General features: G+C 45.2%; 1 protein-coding gene and 1 long non-coding RNA gene across 7 annotated transcripts in view; both read left to right on the plus strand.

Annotated features, from left to right (window-relative positions):
* The window catches only part of LOC121841341, a 7,436-nt gene extending 877 nt beyond the window's left edge, over positions 1-6,559 (plus strand). Inside the window, exons 1-3 of the long non-coding RNA XR_006080315.1 lie at positions 1-130; positions 5,979-6,139; positions 6,249-6,559. The exon at positions 1-130 is cut by the window's left edge and continues 877 nt beyond it. This is a non-coding gene — a long non-coding RNA (uncharacterized LOC121841341). The remainder of the gene's footprint in view (positions 131-5,978; positions 6,140-6,248) is intronic.
* Positions 6,560-10,143: 3,584 nt separating this feature from the next.
* Positions 10,144-19,812, plus strand: part of LOC112227702 (vascular endothelial growth factor receptor 1-like) — a 116,574-nt gene continuing 106,905 nt past the window's right edge. For 5 of the 6 annotated variants that reach the window (XR_006080285.1, XM_042308651.1, XM_042308652.1 and 2 more), the window contains exons 1-3: positions 10,144-10,449; positions 18,814-18,919; positions 19,598-19,809. Coding sequence is in view for 4 of the 6 variants with exons in the window: in XM_042308651.1 (XP_042164585.1) it covers positions 10,392-10,449; positions 18,814-18,919; positions 19,598-19,809 (376 nt within the window). In the remaining 2 variants the exon portion in view is untranslated. Of the gene's footprint in view, positions 10,450-18,813; positions 18,920-19,597; positions 19,810-19,812 lie in introns of those variants that run through there. The other variant, XM_042308655.1, reaches the window with a different exon arrangement.

Here is a 19,812-nt window from a genome sequence, read left to right on the forward strand (position 1 = left end):
GACCAGAATACCAGGGAGGCCAGGGGAACAAGAAGAGTCTGTGGGAATTGGAGGAGGTGGGCTCTGGAGGTCCTACCCATCCTGCCCTTCACTGCCACCATTACACTGATTCTCCATTTCTTCTTTATATGTAAGTAGGCAGTGCCACCTGTTTGGAAGCGTGTGTGTGTGTGTGTGTGTGTGTGTGTGTACAGCCCCTTGGCTGCCGATCAAACCCTCCCTTTTTATAAACCGTCTTATAAGCGATGATTCAATTAATGTTTTTATTTTAAACAGGGTAACAATAATGTGTTTGGCTCCAAGCTCCGCCCCTTCAGTGTTCTACCTTGGTGGCAGCGTGGGATTTGTCAACATGAGCTTCTCATTGGACCTGACTAACCCCGCCTCTCCATAGTATCGCCTCCAGGCTCAGGCTCTAAGCAATTAAGTTAATGTTATTATCCTTGACCTATTCCATCCTGTCCTTTGGTTAGTCCTATCCCAGCCTTTCCCTGACCTTGTCCTATCCTCTCCTAACTAGTCCTTGGTTTGTCCTATCCTGACCTTGTCCTATCCTATCCTCTCCTAACTAGTCTTTGGGTTTGTCCTATCCTGACCTTGTCCTATCCTCTCCTCTCCTAACTAGTCCTTGGGTTTGTCCTATCCTGACCTTGTCCTATCCTATCCTCTCCTAACTATTCCGTGGGTTTGTCATATCCTGACCTTGTCCTATCCTCTCCTAACCTGTCCTAACCTGTCATTGTCCTATCTTGACCATGTCCTATCCTAACCTGTCCTTGTCCTAGCCTGTCCTTGTCCTGTCCTTTCCTTGTCCTGTACCTGTCTTTTCCTTGTCCTGTCCTTGCCCTATCCTCTACCAACCTGTCCTTGGATTTGTCCTTTCCTGTCCTATCCTATCCTTGTCCTGTCCTATCCTGTCCTATCCTGTCCTAACCTGTCCTTGTCTCATCCTGTCCTTGTCCTATCAAGTCCATGTCCTATCCTATCCTAACCTGTAATTTTCCTGTCCTTTGGTTTGTCCTGTCCTAGCCTTGGCAGGTACTTGTCCTATCCTGTCACTTTGATCAAACCGACAACGTCATTGCGCAAAATAGTATGCAGCATCATCTGGATGTGTGTGCAACAAAAGTTCAACATTCACATTCTGCTACCATTTCTGTCAAGTCATCTACACATACAGTTTGACTCATACATTAATTGAATCCAAAACATGTACTTGTCATGTCCTTGTCCTATCCTATCCTGCCCTTGTCCCATCATATCCTATCCTAACCTGTCATTATCCTATTCTGTCCCGTCTTTGTCCTGTCCTTGTCCTGTCCTATCCTCCCCTTGTCCCATCATATCCTATCCTAACCTGTCATTATCCTATTCTGTCCCGTCTTTGTCCTGTCCTTATCCTGTCCTATCCTGCCCTTGTCCCATCATATCCTATCCTAACCTGTCATTATCCTATTCTGTCCCGTCTTTGTCCTGTCCTTGTCCTGTCCTATCCTCCCCTTGTCCCATCATATCCTATCCTAACCTGTCATTATCCTATTCTGTCCCGTCTTTGTCCTGTCCTTGTCCTGTCCTATCCTTCCCTTGTCCCATCATATCCTATCCTAACCTGTCATTATCCTATTCTGTCCCGTCTTTGTCCTGTCCTTGTCCTGTCCTATCCTCCCCTTGTCCCATCATATCCTATCCTAACCTGTCATTATCCTATTCTGTCCCGTCTTTGTCCTGTCCTTGTCCTGTCCTATCCCTCCCTTGTCCCATCATATCCTATCCTAACCTGTCATTATCCTATTCTGTCCCGTCTTTGTCCTGTCCTTGTCCTGTCCTATCCCTCCCTTGTCCCATCATATCCTATCCTAACCTGTCATTATCCTATTCTGTCCCGTCTTTGTCCTGTCCTTGTCCTGTCCTATCCTTCCCTTGTCCCATCATATCCTATCCTAACCTGTCATTAACCTATTCTGTCCCGTCTTTGTCCTGTCCTTGTCCTGTCCTATCCTTCCCTTGTCCCATCATATCCTATCCTAACCTGTCATTATCCTATTCTGTCCCGTCTTTGTCCTGTCCTTGTCCTGTCCTATCCTTCCCTTGTCCCATCATATCCTATCCTAACCTGTCATTAACCTATTCTGTCCCGTCTTTGTCCTGTCCTTGTCCTGTCCTATCCTTCCCTTGTCCCATCATATCCTATCCTAACCTGTCATTATCCTATTCTGTCCCGTCTTTGTCCTGTCCTTGTCCTGTCCTATCCCTCCCTTGTCCCATCATATCCTATCCTAACCTGTCATTATCCTATTCTGTCCCGTCTTTGTCCTGTCCTTGTCCTGTCCTATCCTGCCCTTGTCCCATCATATCCTATCCTAACCTGTCATTATCCTATTCTGTCCCGTCTTTATCCTGTCCTTGTCCTGTCCTATCCTTCCCTTGTCCCATCATACAGTGCCTTGCGAAAGTATTCGGCCCCCTTGAACTTTGCGACCTTTTGCCACATTTCAGGCTTCAAACATGAAGATATAAAACTGTATTTTTTTGTGAAGAATCAACAACAAGTGGCACACAATCATGAAGTGGAACGACATTTATTGGATATTTCAAACTTTTTTAACAAATCAAAAACTGAAAAATTGGGCGTGCAAAATTATTCAGCCCCTTTACTTTCAGTGCAGCAAACTCTCTCCAGATGTTCAGTGAGGATCTCTGAATGATCCAATGTTGACCTAAATGACTAATGATGATAAATACAATCCACCTGTGTGTAATCAAGTCTCCGTATAAATGCACCTGCACTGTGATAGTCTCAGACGTCCGTTAAAAGCGCAGAGAGCATCATGAAGAACAAGGAACACACCAGGCAGGTCCGAGATACTGTTGTGAAGAAGTTTAAAGCCGGATTTGGATACAAAAAGATTTCCCAAGCTATAAACATCCCAAGGAGCACTGTGCAAGCGATAATATTGAAATGGAAGGAGTATCAGACCACTGCAAATCTACCAAGACCTGGCCGTCCCTCTAAACTTTCAGCTCATGCAAGTAGAAGACTGATCAGAGATGCAGCCAAGAGGCCCATGATCACTCTGGATGAACTGCAGAGATCTACAGCTGAGGTGGGAGACTCTGTCCATAGGACAACAATCAGTCGTATATTGCACAAATCTGGCCTTTATGGAAGAGTGGCAAGAAGAAAGCCATTTCTTAAAGATATCCATAAAAAGTGTCGTTTAAAGTTTGCCACAAGCCACCTGGGAGACACACCAAACATGTGGAAGAAGGTGCTCTGGTCAGATGAAACCAAAATTGAACTTTTTGGCAACAATGCAAAACGTTATGTTTGGAGTAAAAGCAACACAGCTCATCACCCTGAACACACCATCCCCACTGTCAAACATGGTGGTGGCAGCATCATGGTTTGGGCCTGCTTTTCTTCAGCAGGGACAGGGAAGATGGTTAAAATTGATGGGAAGGTGGATGGAGCCAAATACAGGACCATTCTGGAAGAAAACCTGATGGAGTCTGCAAAAGACCTGAGACTGGGACGGAGATTTGTCTTCCAACAAGACAATGATCCAAAACATAAAGCAAAATCTACAATGGAATGGTTCAAAAATAAACATATCCAGGTGTTAGAATGGCCAAGTCAAAGTCCAGACCTGAATCCAATCGAGAATCTGTGGAAAGAACTGAAAACTGCTGTTCACAAATGCTCTCCATCCAACCTCACTGAGCTTGAGCTGTTTTGCAAGGAGGAATGGGAAAAAAATTCAGTCTCTCGATGTGCAAAACTGATAGAGACATACCCCAAGCGACTTACAGCTGTAATCGCAGCAAAAGGTGGCGCTACAAAGTATTAACTTAAGGGGGCTGAATAATTTTGCACGCCCAATTTTTCAGTTTTTGATTTGATAAAAAAGTTTGAAATATCCAATAAATGTCGTTCCACTTCATGATTGTGTCCCACTTCTTGTTGATTCTTCACAAAAAAATACAGTTTTATATCTTTATGTTTGAAGCCTGAAATGTGGCAAAAGGTCGCAAAGTTCAAGGGGGCCGAATACCTTCGCAAGGCACTGTATCCTATCCTAACCTGTCATTATCCTATTCTGTCCCGTCTTTGTCCTGTCCTTGTCCTGTCCTATCCTTCCCTTGTCCCATCATATCCTATCCTAACCTGTCATTATCCTATTCTGTCCCGTCTTTGTCCTGTCCTTGTCCTGTCCTGTGATGCTCTCAGAGGATGCTTCCCTCTCTCACTCTCTCAGAATGTCAGTCTAGATTAGAACATTTTAGAGCAAACTGAATGCTATGCATCTATTTGGCATTTTAAAGAATTGTGATGGCAGTGGTACTGATTCCACTCAGGAAGGCTAATGGTTTCTCTTTCCCTTCTCCACTCCCATCTTTCTCTCCCCACAACCACTTCTTCCTTCTCTGTGTCTCAGTGTTGAATGTAAAGCGGGTGTGTAACAGGATCCCAGGTCTGTGTGTGTTAGTTTTGGGGGTCCGAGGCCCCTAGGGACGGGTCCCTTTTCAGCCACGAGGAGGAAGCCCTGCATAAGCTAGCATATGCGTGTACAGCAGGGCCTAGGCAGCTGGAGTGAGAGGAAGAAACATTGTCTGTGTGTCTTTCACACGATTAGCTGCTCTCTGTCTCACTGCCTGAGACAGAGAGAGAGAGAGAGACAGAGACAGAGACAGAGACAGAGACAGAGACAGACAGACAGACAGACAGACAGACAGACAGACAGACAGACAGACAGACAGACAGACAGACAGACAGACAGACAGACAGACAGACAGACAGACAGACAGACAGAGAACGAGAGACCACAGCTAGACAGAGGAGGATAGATAGATAGGAGTAAGAGATGGAGAGAGGGGGAGTGAGCGAGGGGAAGGGATTGTGAGGGAAGAGTGAGGAGAGAGAGAGGGGAAGGGATTGGGAGGAGTGAGGGAAGAGTAAGGAGAGAGAAGTGAGGGAGGAATGAGGAGAGAGAAGTGAGGGGGGAGTGAGGATGGAGTGAGAAAAAATAGGGGGGAGGATATTAGGAGGAGTGATGGAGGAGTGAGAAGAGAGAAGGGTAGGAGATGGATTTAGGAGCATGGGTGGAGACAGAAAGAGAGGAGAACTGCTGAATGTCTGAGATTGATGGAGAGGAAGGGATCACGATTCAAAGAGATGGTTATTATGAGAGAGTGCTAGGAATTGTGAGGGGAGAGGAGAGAGACCATCAGGCAGGTTCATATACTGAAGGCTAATAGGGTGAAAAGTCCTAATTAGTCTTCTGCAGTCATTTCTGCTATTTGGCTGTAATGGACCCTGTGGTGTAGTTAGTGGGGCGTTGTGCTGGTCTCTGTTACCGTATTAGGTCTCTCTTGATTAAACCCAGGGCCACACCCCTACCACCCTGTCCTAGGTTCTCCCTCTACATGGCTGCCTAGGAGATATGGAGAACATGGACCTCTGTGCTGCCCAAAACCAATCACACACACACACACATCCACATGTACACACACACTGGCACACATCCACAAAAACACATGCACACACACACATATCCACAAAAACACATGCACACACATGCACACACACACATATCCACAAAAACACATGTACACAGACATACGCATTGGCGTGCACACACACACACACACACAAGAAAGAACAGGGCTTTTGTGTTCAGGTTGCAGGTTCCACTACGTGTTCTGATGTTGTGATGTCACTGTGACATCACATGACTGTCACGTTCAGTAGGAAAATTGAATGAATCATTTAAATTAAAGGCTTTTAATATTGTTCAGGAATTAGTGTCTTCAGGTGAGCCCTTGATGTGAAACACCATGAAACACTTCCTGAAAATAATCACTGTTAATGTATATAGTACCTTTGTAAATGTGTTTGCTTACGTGTGTGTGTGTGTGTGTGTGCGCACGTGTGTTTAATAGACTGTGTGTGTGTTTGACTGTGTGTGTGTGTTGAGCAGGGCTGAACTTGTTCTACTGGAGTAAGTTCTCGGGCCCGAACGGCGTTGCCATGGAGATCCTGCGCGTGTGCATCGGCGTCTCCCTTTTCACCAACAAGCTGTACAGCCGCAACGAGGACCAATACTACTGGAGAGAGATGACAACACACTCAACCTGCCAGGTACTGGAGTTGCTGTAAACTCTCTCTGGACTACATCTCCCAGAATCCTTTAGTAGTGTTTATTCTTGATTCTCGGGCCCTTTAAACTCTGTTCTTGATCTCTGTGCAGGTTTACTCTGATGACTATGATTCAGAAGACAAGGCAGATAAAATCAAGAACCCCAACTCCCTGCAGAACTCTCTACAGAGTGGTAAATTCTTTAAACATCAATATACAGCCATGTCCTTTATCAGACACTTCACCCAAAGACACTTCCAGTTAACATAATGTGCTAGTAACATATATGGTATAACATAACATAGTGACCTATACATGTGAGAACCCACAACCTTGGTGGTGAACCCACAACCGATCTTTCCCTCTCCATGATGGTGAAGGCTGATTCATCACTCCAGAGAACGCGTTTCCACTGCTCCAGAGTCCAGTGGTGGTGAGCTTTACACCACTCTAGCCGACGCTTGGCATTGCACATGATGATCTTAGGCTTGTGTGCGGCTGCTCGGCCATGGAAACTCATGGAGTTTGCAACGAATAGTTACTGTGTTGACGTTGCTTCCAGAGGCAGTGAGTGTTGCAACCGAGGACAGACGCGTTTCAGCACTCAGCGGTCCCGCTCTGTGAGCTTGTGATGCCTACCACTTCGCAGCTGAGCTGTTGTTGCGCCTAGACATTTCCATATTACAATAACAGCCCTTAAAAAGTTGACCAGGGCAGCTTTAGCAGGACAGAAATTTGACGAACTTACTTGTTGGAAAGTTGGCAGACTCCCGTTCCACCGCTAACTAGCTAGCCATTTCACATCGGTTACAAAGGCACACATGTTAATTGAAATGCATTCCAGGTGACTACCTCATGAAGCTGGTTGAGGGAATGCCAAGAGTGTGCAAAGCTGTCATCAAGGCAAAGGGTGGCTATTTGAAGAATCTCAAATATAAAATACATTTTGATTTGTTGAACACTTTTTTGGTTACTACATGATTCCATATGTGTTATTATATAGTTTTGATGTTTTATTCTACAATGTAGAAAATAGTACAAATAAAGAAAAACCATTGAATGAGTAGGTGTTTTAAAACTTTTGACCGGTAGTGTATGCAGTTGTATAGTACATGTCTCTGTATAGTACATGTCTCTGTATAGTACATGTCTTTGTATAGTATATCTCTGTATAGTATATGTCTTTGTATAGTATATCTTTGTATGGTATACTTACACAAATATTTTTCTGTAGTACACGTGTCAAACTCATTCCACGGAGGGTCCTTTATCAGCAGGTTTTCGCTCCACCCTTGTACTTGATTGATGAATTAAGGTCACTAATTAGTAAGGAACTCCCCAGATCTGATTGTCTTGTTCGTAACTGGAAGGAAAAAACGAAACCCGCAAACACTCTGCCCTCCGTGGGAGGAGTTTGACACCCCTGATTTACTACGTTGTGAAGCTCAAACCATCATATGTCATTCAATGAGTCTCTCTCTAGGTGGCACTATTGTCTATATATTGTCTATACACATGGGCCAGTTTTTCAAGTTATTTATCTGGATTTTGCCTATCGGACTGGATTAAATAGAACTTGAGTCCCCCATTCAAGCCAATGATTTGTCCGTTCCAATCATTATATTTCCAAGAGAGATATTAGAGAGAGAACTTTTGGGTCCTGAAAATTAGACATGATATATATAATATTTATAAAGGTCAAATGGAGGGTGAATGTACTGTACTTCACTAATACTTGTATTGTAATGGACTGCAGTCACTGCATTCCTTTGTTTACAGTAGTGGAATCTGCTGAGGGAGTGACGGCTCATAATAATGTCTGAAACAGAGTCAATGGAATGGAATCAAACACATGGAAACCATGGAAACCATATGTTTGATGTATTTGATACCATTCCACTAATTCCGCTCCAGCCATTACCAAGATCATGTCCTCCCCAATTAAAGTGGCACCAACCTCCTGTGGTCTACAATCATCGTTACAATGCAGTTTGCATACCACACAGTGTCAGAATTATACTAACATGCAATACTGATATGACTCATAGCTTTGAGCACTCACCACCCCAGTGTCATGCTGTTTCCATCAATAAGTGAATGAAATGTACGTGCCTGACTCTAGGTAAGGTAGTCCTAATGGGCATACACCCAGTGGTGTAAAGTACTTTAGTAAAAAATACTTTAAAGTATTTATGGACTTATGTCCGTTTTGGGGGTTTCTGTACTTTACTATTAATATTTTGGACAACTTTTAATTTTACTTCACAACATTCCTAAAGAAAATAATGTACTTCTTACTGACACCCAAAAGTACATTTTGAATGCTTAACAGGAAAGGAAAATGGTACAATTCTCACACTTGTCAAGAGATTGTCTCTGGTCATCTGGTGGACTCACTAAAAACACATGTTTAGATTGTAAAGGATGTCTGAGTGTTGGAGTGTGCCCCTGGCTATCCATAAAAACACATGTTTAGATTGTAAAGGATGTCTGAGTGTTGGAGTGTGTCCCTGGCTATCCATAAATACACATGTTTAGATTGTAAAGGATGTCTGAGTGTTGGAGTGTGCCCCTGGCTATCCATAAATACACATGTTTAGATTGTAAAGGATGTCTGAGTGTTGGAGTGTGCCCCTGGCTATCCATAAAAACACATGTTTAGATTGTAAAGGATGTCTGAGTGTTGGAGTGTGTCCCTGGCTATCCATAAAAACACATGTTTAGATTGTAAAGGATGTCTGAGTGTTGGAGTGTGCCCCTGGCTATCCATAAATACACATGTTTAGATTGTAAAGGATGTCTGAGTGTTGGAGTGTGCCCCTGGCTATCCATAAATACACATGTTTAGATTGTAAAGGATGTCTGAGTGTTGGAGTGTGCCCCTGGCTATCCATAAAAACACATGTTTAGATTGTAAAGGATGTCTGAGTGTTGGAGTGTGCCCCTGGCTATCCATAAATACACATGTTTAGATTGTAAAGGATGTCTGAGTGTTGGAGTGTGTCCCTGGCTATCCATAAATACACATGTTTAGATTGTAAAGGATGTCTGAGTGTTGGAGTGTGTCCCTGGCTATCCATAAATACACATGTTTAGATTGTAAAGGATGTCTGAGTGTTGGAGTGTGTCCCTGGCTATCCATAAATACACATGTTTAGATTGTAAAGGATGTCTGAGTGTTGGAGTGTGTCCCTGGCTATCCATAAATACACATGTTTAGATTGTAAAGGATGTCTGAGTGTTGGAGTGTGCCCCTGGCTATCCATAAATACACATTTAAAAAATAATTCCGTCTGGTTTGCTTAAATAAAGAGGAATTTGAAATGATTTATACTTTTGATACTTAAGTATAATTTAGCATTTACATATACTTTTGATACTTCATTACATTTAAAACCAAATGTTTTTAGGCTTTTACTCAAGTAGTACTGGGTGACTTTCACTATTACTTCAGTACTGTTAAGGTTAAGGTATCTTTCTGTTAAGGTATCTTAAGGTATCTTTCTGTTAAGGTATCTTTACTTTTACTCAAGTATAACATTTGGGTACTTTCTCCACCACTGCACACACCCACCAATGTCATAGGTAAGGAACCCAGGTGATGGAGATAGGAAGGCTCTGGTGATGTTTGTTAATGAAGGCTATTACTGGTCCGATCAAAGCTGGTAATTGTCTCAAGCAAGTCTCCCTGTTTGCATGTTACCCCATTGTCTACTTGCCACCTCTCCAGCAGCCACCGAAGGCACTGAGATTTACGCACGCAATTGCTTGGGGGTGCTTTTGCTTACTCAATGTTTTGGGGTAAATCGTGTGATGGTCTGGTGTTTGTGGGTCAAACAGGGTCTCCGTATAAGTACGTTGTCTTCATTGTTTTAATTAGTCCAGAGTGACTGTGAGAATGGGTACGGGCGTGGGACTCTGCTTTCACGCGCCATGGGTGTGTCGATGGACGTCACTGGAAGGCCAGTTATCCGGTCGCTATGGGAACTGTATAAAACCGATCCCCAAGAGCACAATGGGAAAACGTTTTACTGGAGTTGATGTGTGGTGTCCTGTAGCGTGTTCTCCCACGGCTCTGCTCTCCTCTCCTCGGGAAACCTGTCCTACTCGTCAGAATCAATGCGAAGCAGCAGCGAGGAGTGGGCTGGTGGTGTGCTGTCTGTAGCTTTCGATTCTCTGGAGAACAAGGACTAAACTCTCTGTTGCACTTTTCTTCTTACATACCTCTTCAGTGCGACGGGGAAGACGGACAACATGATTGGCTATATCTTCGTGGTTCTGTGTGGATTGGTTGGCAGTGCGCTCGCAAAGGGTGAGTAGAGAGTTCACTGATTGACGCAACTAGCCCCTTCATGGATGCCTGTAGAGCGCACCCTCACCCATTCTGTCGCTTATGGACAAATCACATAAAGTATTCCTTAATTATATGATTGAATGTGTTTTTGAAAAAGTAGAATTATGAATAGTTATTCGTCAATTTGTTCAGGACACATTAGGCATCATGCGTAATTATTGCCTGAATGCTTGACGCACGAGGATGTTGATGCGCGTGCATTGCCAACTTGCCATCTTTTATTAGTAGTCCTATTGTGCAAGACCATGTAAAATTGATTCCCACATAATCAGGAGGAACGTGCGTGCTGCCACGGTAAAAAGATAGTATTGGCGTCAGGGAAACATTCTTCGAACGCTTGGCACTTGGCAGACAGATTACCCAACATCCCGCGCTTTGAACATAAGGGGCCACAGGACCAGGCTCTTTGACGCTTTCCCGTCTACTGTCTCGTTTATCGGCCCATTGAGAAACCAGTGTGGTCGTGTGGCAGGGGTGGTTGATGAAGTGCGGTTCTTTTACAGCTAAGTGTTGTTTAGTAGATAAGCCCTGTCCTGTGGGATAGTTGTTTGGATAACGGGGACCTCTGTGGCCAGGCTTGGCATCCGCTTCTCTGTGCGCGCTTTGGCCCCGGTTGAATCGGCACACACAGGGCGTTACTTCCTGAAGCTGATGAGTTTGTGAAAGGGAAGTTCTAATATAAATGAGTGCGGGGTCATGACCAGCACTAGGAAACTTTCTAGAGCGCAGGAAATGGCGCTAATCAGCGTTTATGACTTGAACAGACGCACGGGGAGGAAACTGGGGTGAACTGGCTCCTGTGTGCATAAAGGATGAGGGTAGCGCAGGGCATATGGTCATTGTTCAACAACTTTTTACTAAATGGAATGAGTGTTTTTGTCATGTCAAACCTGATATAATGTCACAATTGTCCTCTACATAGTCTTTTATTTCAAAATGAGTTGTATTAGTTTTAATGCAAGCTTTTTTAATGGGTTAGATAATAAAACTGGAGTAATTAATTACTTAATTCATTTAATTAATTGTTAAACATTGTCAGCTAAATCAATTAACTTTTTATTAATTTGGTCGTTTACTATCATTGCACTTTTGATGTAGACCAATGAAACAAGTTGAGGAACAATCCTTGCTTTTTTCATATTCAATAGCCCTACATTTATTACACAGAAAAATATGACCCTGTACTGGTTTAGGCAAAACATACACAAAACTGCAATTCAATCTAAAATATTTCACATTTATACCAGTGGAGCAAACACCAATGGCATTTGCCATACTGTTTCTATGTCTTACTACTGTGTTATGATATGCGTGTCTGATAAGGACCTGAAAAGAATGCATTGTACCATGGAAACAGGATATAGAAGGCCAAACATTATTATGTCCCTCCAATGAAATGCAAATGTTGCCATGATTTGTAAAATCATTTCTGTGTTTTACATGATTAGAATAGCATGCACACTGGAGGGAAAACTTGAGGGGAAATTATTACAAAATTCTCCTTTTGTAATCTTAGGCTACATCCAGCTCTGTAACTTACTCCTGTCCTGCAGGCACATTCTGGGGTTCTAAACAGACATGTCCTTGAACTCCAACTGATCCTCCACTTGTATGAAATGGCACTAGGGTTTGTTGAATGAAAGCTCCAGCTGTATTGAGTAACATGCGAAGGGGGGTTCTGGCCACTTTACAGCCTGTTGAAATGCCCCTTGGGTCCGTGCTGAGAGAGACTTGCCTTCCCTTCCTCCTTTAAACTATTTACACCGACATATAGACTCTGCTGCAGGATTCTCCGTATGTGTGTGTGTGTGTGTCACTCAGAGTGGAAACAGAGGAAACTACCAGAGTGAGTAAAACTAGAGCTGCTGAAGGGGATATCCACTGGTAACCATGACAATGAATATTAGTAATGGGAGGGTCACAGATGGGATAAAATGATAGGTCAGTATTCCGTCTCAGTATAGTGATGTGTATGACCAGGAAGATAGTACAGAGAGGATACCATACTGGCACACTGAAGTGAAGTTTCATTTTGGTGAAGTGAGAATGCTTGACATGCTGGTTATGACGTGGAGGACCTAAAGAAAGGCTTTACCAAAAGCAGGAGGACCTAGGAAGTCACACCCAGTCTGCTGTACTATGACAAGTTCTGATTACAAACCATACTAGATCAGTGTGAACTAGATTTGTGTTTGTTCCAATAAGATGCAGTGTGAACAGTGGAGGCTCCTCAGAGGAGGAAGGGGAGGAACATCCTCCTCAGTAACTTAAAACATTGTAATTTTTAGATAAAACTATACTAAATGCAATCACGCCACCAAATAATTGATTAAAACACACTACTTTGCAAAGAAGTTCTATAGTAGACTCAACAGCACTCTGTAGGGTAGCACAATGGTGTAGCCAGAGGACAGCTAGCTTTCTTCCTCCTCTGGTACATTGACTTCAATACAAAACTTAAGAGGCTCATGGTTCTCACCCCCTTCCATAGACTTACACAGTAATTATGACAACTTCTGGAGGACGTCCTCCAACATATCAGAGCTCTTGCAGCATGAACTGACATGTTGTTCACCCAATCAAAGGACCAGATAAATAATCTAGTACTGAAAGCATAAGCTACAGCTAGCTAGCACTGTAGTGCATAAAATGTGGTGAGTAGCTGACTCAAAGAGAGAGAAAGAAAATAGCTGAACAGTTTTGAACAAATAAATGTCTTCCTAAATGAAGGAGAAGCAATACTTACTTAGCTAGCAAATGCAGCTAGCTTGTTTAGCCTACTGATACACCCTGCTCAAACAGATGGATGTTATGTTAGCTAGCTGGCTATGACTATTCAACACAACAGTGGAACTCTTCCAAGTCAAGGTAAGCTTTTGATTTGACAAATGTATTGCCACCGGGCCCTACGATGTAACTGTTTACTGACTGTAGACTGTAATGTTACTGCATGATTAGCGGGTTTACTAACATATTAGTTATATTAGCTATGCTGACTGTGATGTTACTTTAGCTAATATGGTGACAATGATGTAGGCTGTTTGTAGAGGTTTGACTTGGAACGTTTTTTTTTGCATGGTCACATACAGCTGATGTGTTGTGCATTGAAGTCCACAAGTGAAGGGAAGAGGTGAGAGGAGGAGAGCGCATAACGTAGATGCGAGAAGGAACGCAACGTGGCTGCTATGAAACTGTGAACTGTGTTTACGCGTGATCAAGTTGTGTATTCATTCTGCCGATTCTGGTGAAAAACCTTTCTAAAACAGATCCAAACTGGGATAAACCTACCTGAATTTCTACAATAGAAACTGTCGTTTGTAACTGTTGGACTAATGATTACACTCTAGATCAGCTAGATTCAGACAAGAGTGTGCAAGGCATTATTGAATGTCACTGTCTGTCCATGTGCACCTACGCTGTAAACTTTCATTGATAGGCTAGGTTGTAGCAACCTCATGATGGGTACATGGAAAGTAGGGTATCATGTAGTAGCCTAAACCTATCGATGTTACATTGAACAGGGTGAATGGAATATGAATGACAGTCATCCAACATGCTGTAATAGAAATAAGGCCATGGTCATAAAACATGTTTTTGTCCTCCCTCATCTGAAATGGCACTGACCGCCACTGAGTGTGAACTAGGTTTGTGTTTGTTCCAATAGGATGCAGTGTGAACTAGGTTTGTGTTTGTTCCAATAGGATGGAGTGTGAACTAGGTTTGTGTTTGTTCCAATAGGATGCAGTGTGAACTAGGTTTGTGTTTGTTCTAATAGGATGCAGTGTGAACTAGGTTTGTGTTTGTTCCAATAGGATGGAGTGTGAACTAGGTTTGTGTTTGTTCCAATAGGATGGAGTGTGAACTAGGTTTGTGTTTGTTCCAATAGGATGGAGTGTGAACTAGGTTTGTGTTTGTTCCAATAGGATGCAGTGTGAACTAGTTTTTTGGGGCTGATTCAAGGACGTGTCTGTGTGAATGAAGTTTCCCTTTGGGCTGAGAGGAAGGAAGGGTGGATGGACAGCACCCATAATCTCTCATTAATTAACCTCAGCTACCATGAAGTGGAGTGTTGATATTATTTGATAAACAACAGTGACACTGCTTAGTGCTCACGCATTTCCACTGTGGTTCTCAAGTGGTCTTACTGGCATGGGAACGAGGAGGTGACGAGGGTCAGTGGTATTGCTGCATGGGAGTGTCTGTGATGACACTGTCAGTTGATCTGTCAACGCCCGGTTTTATGGTCAATTACTGCATTGTTCTACAGTGTTTATTGGATCAGGTTTTTGGCATCAGCATAGCTCTGGTCCAGGGCTTTAGTTCACATTCATTCCCTAATGCCCTGGACCAGAGCTGTGGGCAGCAATGTAACAGTGATCAGTGGTATTGGTCAATGGTGCTTGTGGTGGTGGTTTTGTTTTGCCCATTATGTTGTAATCAGTTGGGTGCTGTCATCAGCACTGTGGTGGTCAGTCGTGTTGGAATGCAGCACACACCTTTTAGAAGAAGCTCATCCTCAGTTGTTTTTTCAAAAGAGTTTTCACCGTTGTGCACAGCTGATTCAGAGATCAGTCATTGTCATCTCCTCCCACAATAACATCAGTTGCTAGTTGTTGAGCAACAGATGGGCAGTGGTGTAAAGTACTGAAGTAAAAATCATTTGAAGTACTACTTAAGTATTTTGGGGGTGTATCTGTACTTTACTTTATTATTTATATTTTTGACAACTTTTACTTCACTACATTCCTAAAGAAAATGCTGTATTTTTTACTCCATACATTTTCCCTGACACCCACAAGTACTCGTTACATTTTGAATGCTTAGCAGGACAGGAAAATGGTCCAATTCACACACTTATCAAGAAAACATCCCTGGTCATCCCTACTGCCTCTGATCTGGAAGGCTCACTGAACACAAATACTTAATTTGTAAATTATGTCTGCGTGTTGTTATAGGCCTGCAGCCTAAAAGACATCTCTGTTCTCTCTCCCTGTATGGGGGCCAGCCTGGCCTGCAGCCTATACGACATCTCTGTTCTCTCTCCCTGTATGGGGGCCAGCCTGGCCTGCAGCCTATACGACATCTCTGTTCTCTCTCCCTGTATGGGGGCCAGCCTGGCCTGCAGCCTAAACGACATCTCTGTTCTCTCTCCCTGTATGGGGGCCAGCCTGGCCTGCAGCCTAAAAGACATCTCTGTTCTCTCTCCCTGTATAGGGGCCAGCCTGGCCTGCAGCCTAAAAGACATCTCTGTTCTCTCTCCCTGTATGGGGGCCAGCCTGGCCTGCAGCCTATACGACATCTCTGTTCTCTCTCCCTGTATAGGGGCCAGCCTGGCCTGCAGCCTATACGACATCTCTGTTCTCTCCCCTGTATGGGGGCCAGCCTGGCCTGCAGCCTATACGACATCTCTGTTCTCTCTCCCTGTATAGGGGCCAGCCTGGCCTGCAGCCTATACGACATCTCTGTTCTCTCTCCCTGTATGGGGGCCAGCCTGGCCTGCAGCCTATACGACATCTCTGTTCTCTCTCCCTGTATAGGGGCCAGCCTGGCCTGCAGCCTATACGACATCTCTGTTCTCTCTCCCTGTATGGGGGCCAGCCTGGCCTGCAGCCTATACGACATCTCTGTTCTCTCTCCCTGTATGGGGGCCAGCCTGGCCTGCAGCCTATACGACATCTCTGTTCTCTCTCCCTGTATAGGGGCCAGCCTGGCCTGCAGCCTAAAATACATCTCTGTTCTCTCTCCCTGTATAGGGGCCAGCCTGGCCTGCAGCCTATAAGACATCTCTGTTCTCTCTCCCTGTATAGGGGCCAGCCTGGCCTGCAGCCTAAAAGACATCTCTGTTCTCTCTCCCTGTATGGGGGCCAGCCTGGCCTGCAGCCTATACGACATCTCTGTTCTCTCTCCCTGTATGGGGGCCAGCCTGGCCTGCAGCCTAAAAGACATCTCTGTTCTCTCTCCCTGTATGGGGGCCAGCCTGGCCTGCAGCCTATACGACATCTCTGTTCTCTCTCCCTGTATGGGGGCCAGCCTGGCCTGCAGCCTAAAAGACATCTCTGTTCTCTCTCCCTGTATAGGGGCCAGCCTGGCCTGCAGCCTATACGACATCTCTGTTCTCTCTCCCTGTATGGGGGCCAGCCTGGCCTGCAGCCTATACGACATCTCTGTTCTCTCTCCCTGTATAGGGGCCAGCCTGGCCTGCAGCCTAAAAGACATCTCTGTTCTCTCTCCCTGTATGGGGGCCAGCCTGGCCTGCAGCCTATACGACATCTCTGTTCTCTCTCCCTGTATAGGGGCCAGCCTGGCCTGCAGCCTATAAGACATCTCTGTTCTCTCTCCCTGTATAGGGGCCAGCCTGGCCTGCAGCCTAAAAGACATCTCTGTTCTCTCTCCCTGTATGGGGGCCAGCCTGGCCTGCAGCCTATACGACATCTCTGTTCTCTCTCCCTGTATGGGGGCCAGCCTGGCCTGCAGCCTAAAAGACATCTCTGTTCTCTCTCCCTGTATGGGGACCAGCCTGGCCTGCAGCCTAAAAGACATCTCTGTTCTCTCTCCCTGTATGGGGCCAGCCTGGCCTGCAGCCTATACGACATCTCTGTTCTCTCTCCCTGTATGGGGGCCAGCCTGGCCTGCAGCCTAAAAGACATCTCTGTTCTCTCTCCCTGTATGGGGCCAGCCTGGCCTGCAGCCTATACGACATCTCTGTGTTCTCTCCTTGTATAGGGGCCAGCCTGGCCTGCAGCCTAAAAGACATCTCTGTTCTCTCTCCCTGTATGGGGCCAGCCTGGCCTGCAGCCTATACGACATCTCTGTTCTCTCTCCCTGTATAGGGGCCAGCCTGGCCTGCAGCCTAAAAGACATCTCTGTTCTCTCTCCCTGTATAGGGGCCAGCCTGGCCTGCAGCCTAAAAGACATCTCTGTTCTCTCTCCCTGTATAGGGGCCAGCCTGGCCTGCAGCCTAAAAGACATCTCTGTTCTCTCTCCCTGTATAGGGGCCAGCCTGGCCTGCAGCCTATACGACATCTCTGTTCTCTCTCCCTGTATAGGGGCCAGCCTGGCCTGCAGCCTATAAGACATCTCTGTTCTCTCTCCCTGTATAGGGGCCAGCCTGGCCTGCAGCCTATACGACATCTCTGTTCTCTCCCCTGTATGGGGGCCAGCCTGGCCTGCAGCCTATACGACATCTCTGTTCTCTCTCCCTGTATAGGGGCCAGCCTGGCCTGCAGCCTATACGACATCTCTGTTCTCTCTCCCTGTATAGGGGCCAGCCTGGCCTGCAGCCTAAAAGACATCTCTGTTCAAATCATCAAATCAAATCAAATTTTATTTGTCACATACACATGGTTAGCAGATGTTAATGCGAGTGTAGCGAAATGCTTGTGCTTCTAGTTCCGACAATGCAGTAATAACCAACAAGTAATCTAACTAACAATTCCAAAACTACTGTCTTATACACAGTGTAAGGGGATAAAGAATATGTACATAAGGATATATGAATGAGTGATGGTACAGAGCAGCATAGGCAAGATACAGTAGATGGTATCGAGTACAGTATATACATATGAGATGAGTATGTAAACAAAGTGGCATAGTTAAAGTGGCTAGTGATACATGTATTACATAAGGATGCAGTCGATGATGTAGAGTACAGTATCTACGTATGCATATGAGATGAATAATGTAGGGTAAGTAACATTATATAAGGTAGCATTGTTTAAAGTTTTTTTTGTTCTCTCTCCCTGTATGGGGGCCACAAATACTTAATTTGTAAATTATTTCTGCGTGTTGTTATAGGCCTGCAGCCTATACGACATCTCTGTTCTCTCTCCCCTGTATGGGGGCCAGCCTGGCCTGCAGCCTAAAAGACATCTCTGTTCTCTCTCCCTGTATAGGGGCCAGCCTGGCCTGCAGCCTAAAAGACATCTCTGTTCTCTCTCCCTGTATGGGGGCCAGCCTGGCCTGCAGCCTAAAAGACATCTCTGTTCTCTCTCCCTGTATGGGGGCCAGCCTGGCCTGCAGCCTAAAAGACATCTCTGTTCTCTCTCCCTGTATAGGGGCCAGCCTGGCCTGCAGCCTAAAAGACATCTCTGTTCTCTCTCCCTGTATGGGGGCCAGCCTGGCCTGCAGCCTATACGACATCTCTGTTCTCTCTCCCTGTATGGGGGCCAGCCTGGCCTGCAGCCTAAAAGACATCTCTGTTCTCTCTCCCTGTATGGGGGCCAGCCTGGCCTGCAGCCTAAAAGACATCTCTGTTCTCTCTCCCTGTATGGGGGCCAGCCTGGCCTGCAGCCTAAAAGACATCTCTGTTCTCTCCCCCTGCAGGTAAGGTGGATAGGGAGCCTAAGGGGAAGTTCAGTGTTCCTGTTCTGGATGTGAAGAGTCGACAGCTGGTCCTGGAGGCCAACCAGACTCTGACAATCCACTGCAGGTGAGTCTCTCTGGAGTGAAAGGTTACAGGTCAAATGTGATGGACAGGAGGCTGCTGAGGACGGCTCAGCAGGAGGACGGCTCAGCAGGAGGACGGCTCAGCAGGAGGACGGCTCATTATAATGTCCATAACGGAGGAATGGAGGGGCACCAAACACATTGTTTCCATGTATTTGATACCATTCCACAGATTCCGCTCCAGTTATTACCACGAGCCCGTCCTCCCCAATTAAGGTGACACGGATTCTGTCCAGATTAGTTTTTGTATCAGGGGCGTCAATCTCATTTTGCCCCATGGGCCGCATTCTGTCTTCACCGAGGTCCGTAGAACTGCACTCAAAATTGGTTATATTTCTTTCCCTGACTGTCTAGCATTCGTTGAGATGACTGTTAGTGAGCTGGACAGAGTGTAAATGAAGCTCCTTCATAATTTCTACACAGTTTCAATGTAATTTCAAAGTAATTTCAATGTCGATTGAGAGAAAACAATTATTTTTATTTTATTTACTTAAATCACCTCGCAGGCCGTTTTGAATGGGCTCTCGGGCCGGATCAAGCCCACAGGCTGTATCTTTGACACCCCTGTTTTATATGGACTGTTTTATGGTCAGCTTTTCAGAAGTTGAGGTGCGATGAGAGAGATGGAATGTTTTATGCCATTTTACTTTTGACCAATCAGGGGTCGGTGGGAGCTGTCGTGGGCATTCCCTGGAGGTGTGGCCAGAGATCAGGAGAGAATGCGATTGGAAGATTCTCGGTGTGGTAGGCAGAGCCAGCATTACTGCAGCCAACTGACGCTTAGCTCGGCCCAGGCCCAGCACACAGGATCGTTCCGGTGTCGGTACAGTCATCGGACGCTCAGGCAGAGAGCTGTCTATGTCTATGTCACAGGTA

This window comes from Oncorhynchus tshawytscha, linkage group LG29, assembly GCF_018296145.1.
Source record: "Oncorhynchus tshawytscha isolate Ot180627B linkage group LG29, Otsh_v2.0, whole genome shotgun sequence".
Classification (NCBI taxonomy): Eukaryota; Metazoa; Chordata; class Actinopteri; order Salmoniformes; family Salmonidae; genus Oncorhynchus; species Oncorhynchus tshawytscha.